Genomic DNA, 9,289 nt, shown 5'->3' on the forward strand with positions numbered 1-9,289 from the left:
CGGGAAGCAGGAGGAGAACTGGGAAAAACACCAAGGCTTCCTCAGGGACACAGCCAAAATCCACAGACCTCCCATACCCCCTTTGCCCCTCAACCCACTTATCCGGGATGCAGTGCCATGGTACCTGGGACATCACGTCCAGAGCACTGGACGCCAGTGATGGCCTCAAGCGGCGATGCCCAAGGCTTTGCCATGGCAGGAGGCTGCGGGAGCGGAGGCTTTAATGGTATTTGGGAAACAGAGAAGCCTTGAGCGCATGGGGTGGAGGTTTGTGAGCAAGAGGCTGCTCACCTGGCTGCTCTCTGCCTTCTCTGGGCAGGCAGTAAGGGAGACGTGGTACCCCGGAGCGGGCACATCCCCCTCTCTGGCTGTCAATGCCTGGCAGCGGTGTAAGGCAGCTGGGTACCCCCGCAGGGGAGTCAGGGGCTGAGCATCGCCCGCGGCCCCTCGGGTACGGGCAGGGCTCCCAGAGCACCCTGGGCTCCCCACTCCGATTCCACGGGCACGTGGGGAGCGTCAGTGCTGCTCCCAGGGGGGAGGTTCGCCTCCACCGCCTCCCATGGGGATGGGGAGGGTCTCACCAGGGAAGGGGGATCTGAGGGTCCCTCCAGCTTCCCTGTACCCCATAAAGAGGAGCCTGAGGCTGCCTTTAAAAAGCTGCTTTTCAGCAACCTCAAGAACAGAAGTGCTCCAGAATGTCTCCAAAGACATGAAACATCCCTGCAAGCCGCGGGCGGGCAGGCAGCCCCACCAGCCCCACCGGGACGGGGGCCACGGCCGCGGGAGCGCCGGCCCGAGCCCTCTCCCGGCCACCCCGGTCGTTTTTTGCCGGGAGATGTGAGTCACCCGGCCGGGGGGAGGAGAGCTTTGCCTTTGCACCAGGGAGGCGGCACGTGCCTGTGCATTGTATAAATATTTACAGCCCGCATTCATATTTGTTATTTGACATTAGCCATGGCCCGCGGCCACCACGGCCTCCCTTGGGCCATTAATCACTGGCTGGAGGCTGACCCACCACGGCGGGGACGACGGAGGGATTGCATGGGAGACCTGCACCCCGCTCCTGGCCAGCACAGTCGCCTCTGGCACCCACGGCACCGGCCACGGTGCCGCCACGCCGCGACCACCCCAGCACCGGACGGCATCCCCGCGGAGAGGCTCGCAGCCTGGCCCGTGCCAGGGGTCCCGCGGGGGCTCAGGGGGGCCGGTGTTCCTTCGGGGAGCTGAGCGTGGCTCGGGTTCCGTTCCTCCCCAGCCAAACTTCACATGTGGCTGCAAACCCCATCCCTACCCCGGGGCACAGCTGCCCCACCACACCCCTGACCCACCTGCAAAGGCCCCATCCTACAAACCGAAAAGCACGTGCGAATAATCACCGGTGGAAAAAAAACCTGCAAAAGCCACAGGAGTGCAGAGCTCACTCCTTCCCAGCCACATTTTCAGGCTTAAAGAGCCTTTCGGCAGAGGAGGAAGCGCCTCCATGGCTGGCGAGCGCCGTTTGGCATCACAGTGACTTCGCCTCTGGCTCCAGCATCCCTCGCCAGGGCTCTCGGGTGGGTGGCGGGAGGGATGTGGCACCGGAGCGGGGGGACACGTGGGGGGCGTCGAGCACACGCTGCTTCGCAGGCAGCGGTGGGTGCGGGGACTTGACAGCAACGAAGCCGGTGCTGAACCAAAGATCTACCGACTTCGCAAATCCTGGTCCTGGCCCTGCATGGTTCGGAGCCCTCACTCGGCTCTTCCCCCTCCAAGTTATAAATCACATCGCGACGCTTCGAGTCGACGGTCTCAAGGTGAGAGCTGCTGGGTCCCAGCACCCCGGGCACCCACCCTGACATACAGGTGGGAACCAGCACCCAAACAGTACAGACCATCCATCAGCCCCTATCCCCTTCCCCTAAAAACATCCAAAATGTGAAGCTTCTACCAGACATCACATCATTGACATTTTCCCAGCCTTTTGCCAGAAATTTCACTTTTGGGGGGGGGTTATTTTCTATTTCTTTTTCCTCCTGCGCCCTCAAACTCAAGACAATGAACAACGACTGTGCGGCACTGAACACAATGCTGTGCCTTTCCCACTTGCACATGTATACTTTTTTTTTTTCCTATCTTTTTTTTCCATTCTGTAACTTAAAAACTTCTCTAACTTTGGAAAGATTACACAGCAGCAAAAGTACAAAAGAAAACATTATAAATTTGCCACTCTGTAATTTTTCCAAAGCTGGAGACATTCTGAAAGGTTACAGGATTATAAAAAAAAGGAAAAAAAAGGGGAAAAAAATGTGTGTGTGTGTGGGAAGAGTGAATAAATACCCTCCTCGGCACCCCAGGAGCCATCCCAAGATTGGCAAAGATCCTAATTTCAGAATGCTGAAATTTTGGCTCCTAAGAAGTATCCTTCAGAAATGATGTAGTGAATTAAAAAAAAAAATCTCTGAAAAACTAAATTTTTGCATTTTTGTCAACGCAAGCGGCATTTTCCCACGAAAGGGAAGCTTTGCTGTTGGGACAGCCCGCTTTTCCTGCAATGAGAATTTTCTCCATCCAAAAACATGCCCGCGGCTGCGCTGCAGGTGCTCCCAGCCACCGCCAAGGCGCGAGGGATTTCATTTTCAAGCCAAGCAAAGAGAAGATTTAAAAAAAAATAAAATCCTTATTGATGTTCCCGTCCCTATTTACTCTTGCAAAATCCTTGCTGGAGTGCGCCCTGCTCGCCCCCCTGCTTGGGGGGATCTTTTGAATTCCAGGTCCCAAATCCAGGTGGGTTTTTGGGGGGGGGTTGCCAGTCAGGACCCCCTGCAGACCTGCACGAATAATCAAAGATGCTCTTTTTCACCCAAAGCTGCCTGAAATGGGCCCAAACGAGACGGCGCAGATGGGCACATCGTGCCCCAAATCCTCAGAACCAGGGGATTTTGCATCAGGCAGGGAATTTAATTTTGATGAAGATGCCAAGTCCCATTGGGGACCCAAGGTCTCACCCATGTCCGGCAGCGCCCACTCCCTGCCCAGCCCCACCTCCCCATCCCGCCACACTTTGGGGCTAATTAGGGCCCGTCAAAGGGCAAGAGCATCCTCGGCATCGCCGCCACACCATGCCGGGGGGTTTGCGGCAAAGGGCAGGAGGCTGCGGCACTCACCCCGCGCCTCGGGCGATGTTTTTTATTCCGTTGTGGGTGGGATTTTCCAGCGCTGGCTGTTGGGCCCCGTTCCGCTCCAGCTGCAGCTTTATTCTCCATTTCAAAGGCAGTGGAGGCAGACAGTTTCAACGCCACTGCCATTTCGAGCGTGCCAAAAGCGGGGGGACCGCCAACCCCCCGGGACCGGCATGCACCCACTGGGGAGGTGAAGGGCTTTGACCTGAGGCCGGTGGGGGACGCGGTGGTGGAGCCCACAGGCACCCGGGTCTCATGCTTGTACCCTGCCCTGCGGCGTCACGCCGCCGGCAATATGCGACAGTGAGTGGGGGAATAAAGCAACAGCTCGTATATTTTTAGAGCCTGGATTGAGGCTCTTTCCTTACTTCCTTATTTTGTTTAAAAAAAAATAATAGATGATAAAAGATGGTTTTATCCATAGGCTCAAAGTCCCAATAAAGTTGAGGAGGGGGCCGAGACAGGGCAGCAAAAACCCACCAGAAAACTCCTAAACAAACAAAACCACCATCCTTTTTCTCTCTTCTGCAAGCGCTTCAGCTTTTTCTTTCAAATTAATTTTATTCTTTATTTTTATATAGGCATATATATTAACAGCCTGTCTGTATAGGGATGTGTGTGTAGCTGTTGGCAGGCACATGGAGTTTCCACTCGGCCTTAATGCCAAATTAAAGCTTTATAACTTCAGTAGCTCTTTTTACCAGGGTATTAATAACCACCTCAGACACTGTGGTGCAGTTTATTAATCATTTGTTCACCCAGGGAGCTCACGAGGGCGACTCGTGCTGCGCTGTGGCAGGATGGGCACGGGGCACGGCTGCAGGCAGTGACACTCCGCCGGGAGGGGATGGGGGCCAGGGGCTGGCGAGAGGGGCGGAAGGTGTTCTGCGGGGTGGCTTTTTGCAAATTGGCCAAAGATGCATCATCCGAGCTCGAGATCCTAACTCAGGTGCTCGGCATCGGCTTATTGCCGTGCCGGGGATGCCGTGCCGGGGATGCCGTGCCAGCGGGTACCCGCTCTCGGGTCGGGTCAGAGGGGATGCTGCAACTCCGCATCCCACTGCAGGAGCCCAACGCCCCACACATCCACCCAGCTCTCCCAAAAGCAGGTGGGACCCGGTAGCTGCAGCCACAGCGCTTGGCCCTGCTGAATGATGGAGCACGGATGAAGGATGAGGAACCACAAGTTGCAGCGAGGACCTGGGGGTGTTTCCAGCCTGGTGACCCCACTGCCCCATGGCCAGACCCTGCTCTGCACTCCTTACCCTGGGTTTTGCTTCTCTAAAGCTGGCAGCACCCCAAAAGGGGCTTTTTTTCCCCCCATCAATGCTTCCCACTCCCATGGGGGTAGAGCCGGGTTGAGCTCCCCATCCCCTGCGCCAGCCCGGGTCATCCTGATGGATCCCAGATCCACCACCAGATTCGTCATCCCCTGGGATGGAAACGGTCCCTCCATCCCCATCCCACCTCCTTGTGCCAACGCCAGTCGCTTTGGCTCAATTCGGCCGCGATTTCTCCAAGGAGGGTTTGATACTCCATGTCAAAGGCGCGTTCATCTCCCCAGGGAATTGTCATTGCTGTTGTTCCTTTGGCTTATCAGGCCAACCAAGCCTTGCCTTAAAAAAAAGTGTTTGTTTGGTTTTGGCTTCGGGAGCAACAATCACAAGAGCTCCAGTGGGGAAGACAGCCTCGCCGAAATGCGGCCGGCCGGGCTTCCTCCAGCGCCGCAAGACAGAGCAAACTTTATTTGCCATCCCAGGCTTCTCCTAAAGCCTCTCGGGGGACTTATAATTTTGAAAGTGAAGGTTAAGGTTATTCATGCATATTTTTTTCCTAAATGGATTACTCCGGTGTGACCGTCTGCAAAGGAAAAATCTATATAAAAATAAAATAAAAAAAACCCCAGCTCCTGAGCAGTTTGGAGACAGCAATACATCTCCGCACTGGAAGACTCAAGGTGTCTGAATATTTATACTCCCGTTGGCAGTTACAAAAAAACTCTTCTTCCCTCCTTCCTACCCCCCCCTCCCCTTTTTAATCTCGGTACAGGCATGTTAGACGCCCTCAGTCAAAGATCTCCTTTGAACTGCTGTATGTTGAAATGTTTACAGTTTTACATTTCATATTTCAGAGGGGTGGAGGGGACAGGCACAACAGTCGCACACTGTGAATGCATGAGAGGGAGGAAAGCAGAGGCCAAGGGGGAGGAGGTTTGGCGGAGATGGGAGGGGAATCAAACAGCATCTCCACGCTGCAATTGGAAAATTTTAGACTCCTAAAAAAAATTATAAAAAAATAAAAAAATAATCCCTGGCGGCATAGGCTCTGCAGGTGCATCCCCATCGAACCCAGCCCCTCGCGCGGGATGCGGCTCCGTCCCTGGGCGGCTGCACGGCACCAGCCAAAAGGGCTGGTTTTACCCACAGGTGACCATCGAGCTGGGCTGGGGCCGTGGGCCCACTCAGGACCCCACACTGGGTGGGTGGCCAGGGCTATGGGAGTGCCAGGGGCTGCAAACTGGGGTGCTGGGGTCCCCCAGGGAGATGATGCATCTCCCTCCCAGCCCCGTTCCCCAGGCACCATCCGAGGAGACGTGCAATTCGGTTGCAGGAAAAAGTGGCGAATCCAGGAAAAAGTGGCGAATCCTACGACACGGCTCCCATTATGGGGGTGCTGCCAGAGGACCGTGGCAAGGCTGGATCTGAGCACTGACTGGTACAAGAGGAGGGTGCAAATCTGCCAGCCCCTGGGCTCCATCCTCCCCAGGGCACAGGGAGGGACCGATGCCGGCTGACGATGGGCAAGGGCACTGCTCCACTGAGAGTGGGAGCTCAGGACAGGCTCTTCTGCCTGGCAGGCTGTGAGATGAGGTGACGGATGACAGGATGGGACTAGGGGTGTCATTACCTGTCCAAAAAACAGGGGAGCTGTGGGTACGGCAGCAGCTTGGGGCTGTTCGGGCAGCTTGGCATGGGGACCAGGGGGAGACTTCATCCCAGCTGAGTGCGTAACAGGACCCTCCCCAGGGTTATTTGGATTTATATTGTTAGTTCCCCTCTTGAAAGCTTTCCTAGCCCTAAAGTGACCCAATAAACCCTGCAGACAGCCAGGTCCTCTGGCAGACACCCTCCAGGCCCGGCGGACGGCTCTGTAAATCCTTCCTTTCCTACAGACTAAACTTTCCGGGGCAATTCAGTGGGAGAAATGACCCAGCGAGCCCTACCCATGGCGCGATGTTATCACAGCAAAACAAGCCCATCTGATGGGAGAGGAGCCATCCCCAGCCCGTGACAGTCACCTGGCAAGGGTGGTTGTCCCCTGAAAGGGCAAAGGCTTCGGTGAGGGCGGAGGGGTGATGTGTTCCCCATCCTTGGGCCATCACCCCGCAGATGCAGGGGATGCCTGATGCTTTTCAGAAATATCCTACTAAAACATGCCCCAGGCGCACAGGTTGTCTTCGAAGGGCTCAACGATGCTCGTGCATGCAGCAAAACAGGCGGTAGCGGGTTCCTAGGAAAAGCACAAGTTTTATCTGCCGTCGGTGATGCCGGGTCCGAGAGTTCAGCCTCATCCAAAAAGGACCATGTCCATGCCTGCCCAGAGCCCTCGCATCCCCATGGGCACCATCCTTCACCCCTCTGTGGCCGCTTCCCCCTCCCCAGCCCGCAGAACCCCCCAGCAACAGCTTGGGGGATTAAATCTCCACTGCAAGCCCCCCCCGGCTGCAAAGCGGCCGGACTCCCTGGGTCTGCTCGGTGCCTTCGCCGGGGGCCAAGGAGGAGCCAGCTCCATCCTGGCTGTACGGCGGGCGATTTACCCCGGTGCAGGATTGAGCTCACCTCTCTCCACCCCCACTCCACCCCTCTACTTCCCTGAAGGGATCTGTCAAGTCTCTGCACGATGGAATTTTACTTTGCTATTTTAATGCAATTCTGGCTCAGGCTTAAATGGAACTGGAAACCAAAAGGCCTTAATAAATAAATATTATGATAAGAAATGAAAGCAATGCATACACTCAAGATAATTTGAGGGGGGATAAAAACCTAAGCATTCCTTTCTAAGCCTAAATCATAAAGCTTTACGTGAAGCTGGACGCCTTCTTACCAAACCTTTGCCCTGGAAAATCTCCTCTGTGCTTGCCCAGACTGCCCTCCTGAAAAGTCGCCTATTGTTTTAAAAACACTTTAAGCCAGATAAGACAATAGCCTTGAAATTCCTTCTAACTTTGTCGGTGACAGTGCTCGGGGCGACCATGTGCGTGGCTGAAATATGCCTATTACTAATGCCTACAGAGATCTTTAATTATATCCTGCGCTCCTATATTTCATTCACACTCTATTTAATCTCGCTGTACGCATAAACATGCAGCTACTACAATAGCAAGAGCCAAAGCTGGTTTTGATAAATCTTACTGTCAAGCACTATGGAAAAAAAAAAAAAGAAAACCCAATAGATTGTATAGATAGTGGTGAATTAAGGAGAAAAAACCCTTTCGAGACAGCCAACAGGATCATGCACGTAGGGCTGTGTGTGTTTGCGTGTGCGCGCGCACTCCTGCGCGTGTGTGTAGAGAAAAATCCGAGCTAAATATAGAGGTGCTATAGAAAACCTAAGGTATAGATAGCCCATACATAAAGCTACATGTGTATGTTTGTGAAGGAGAACCTCTGGCTCAATACGGGAGTGGTGAAACAGAAAAGCCTGAAGTTGATAACGACGGGACATACCTCTCTTTTCTAGAGATAGGGAAAGAGCTCCAGTATTTTTCAGGCTTTGCTGTGTTCAGCTACCCGAAGTTTTGTGCAGCCCACACCCCTATAGCACAACATTTGAGATTCAACCCGCGCCTATGTAAAACACACAAACGCAGATACAACCTCCCAGCATTACAGATACCCACTCCGCCGTCCCTTCCCTCCAACCCAGCCCGAAACAAGCCCTCCTCGCCCACACCGCCGTGGGTATTATCCCCATCTCACAGACACTGCAACCCCAAAACCAGAAAAGCCCCCCAAGCCCCTCCAAATAGCAACATTTTCCCTGTGATGGGTGCAGACTTGCTCGCACCCCCTCATTTTCTGCCTCTGCACCCCTGCCTTGAGATAGAGTCCGAACCAAAAATAATAAAGTGTAAGAAATGCAACTCATTGAAGAGTTTACAAAAAACCAACCCCAATCAAAGGCAGCAGGCAAGAATATCTGCAAGCAACATTTAAAATCCCCTCCACTATTTTTTGTTATTGCTGCTAATTTCTCCAGCCTGCATATAAAATCCCAGATCTAAAGAGGAGGTCCGGCTGCCTAATACGCACATCAAACAGCAAACCTTCGAGCTGGGAAGATTTTCTCTTACCTTGACTGGCTTTATTTGCCAGCGTGTTTCCAGAGTGGAGGAGAAAGAAAAGGATGGAAAATCCAGCAATCTGCAAAGCTCCCATTGCAATCCCAGTCTGCATGGAGGAGTGGGGGCAAGAAGGGGGGATTTCTAGTGCTTTAAAGGAAACAAGAGGCTGAGCATGCGAAGGGAAATCAAGAGGAGGAAGGGGCTCTCTTCTTGCCGTGTGTGAGACAGAGGGAGGGAAGGGAACTGAACTGATGGAAAAAGCTGCTCTGGGTTCAGTTTGGGGCTCTTGGTGTTGCTAAAGAGGAGAGAGTGAGGGAAGGAGACCCAGGGCAGTTGGAGGAAAGTGGACTCTATCGCCCTCTCTCTGGCGGCTGCTCTGATCCCTTCTCCTTTCCTTGCCCTCTTTTTTTTTTTTTTTTTTTTTTTTCCTTAAATAATCCCAGCCAATTCCAGTTTTGCAAGAGAGCAGCAGCAGCAGGAGCAGCAGCGCTGGAGGGGGGAAGCAGGCGCCTTGCCCTGGTGCTGGGGACCTGAGAAAGGGGAGTGGAAAGGAGAGCCCCATCCAAGCAACGCCCTTTTTCTCCCAGCCTTTCTTTCTTTCTATTTGGCTTTGGTTACTCCTTCCCGGCTCCCCCCCTCGCACCCCCAAGGCTGGGCTTTGCCTGCAGGAATTTACAGTCTGCGCTGGAGGAGAAGGGCCAGTAGCCATGGAGACTGCTTCCCTGGGAGCAGGGAGGTCAGGCGGAGACCATGGGCGATCAATGCATCAATGCAAAGCCCCCCGCAA

The 9,289-nt window shown here is 54.0% G+C and overlaps 1 protein-coding gene across 1 annotated transcript in view; it reads right to left on the minus strand.

The window, feature by feature from the left end:
- SCUBE3 (signal peptide, CUB domain, EGF-like 3) overlaps positions 1–8,596 on the minus strand; it is a 35,594-nt gene extending 26,998 nt beyond the window's left edge. Inside the window, exon 1 of the mRNA XM_010584660.1 lies at positions 8,512–8,596. Within this exon, the coding sequence (XP_010582962.1) occupies positions 8,512–8,596 (85 nt within the window). The remainder of the gene's footprint in view (positions 1–8,511) is intronic.
- Between the last annotated feature and the right edge of the window lie 693 nt (positions 8,597–9,289).

This window comes from Haliaeetus leucocephalus, unplaced genomic scaffold, assembly GCF_000737465.1.
Source record: "Haliaeetus leucocephalus isolate CR32 unplaced genomic scaffold, Haliaeetus_leucocephalus-4.0 Scaffold1000, whole genome shotgun sequence".
Classification (NCBI taxonomy): domain Eukaryota; kingdom Metazoa; phylum Chordata; class Aves; order Accipitriformes; family Accipitridae; genus Haliaeetus; species Haliaeetus leucocephalus.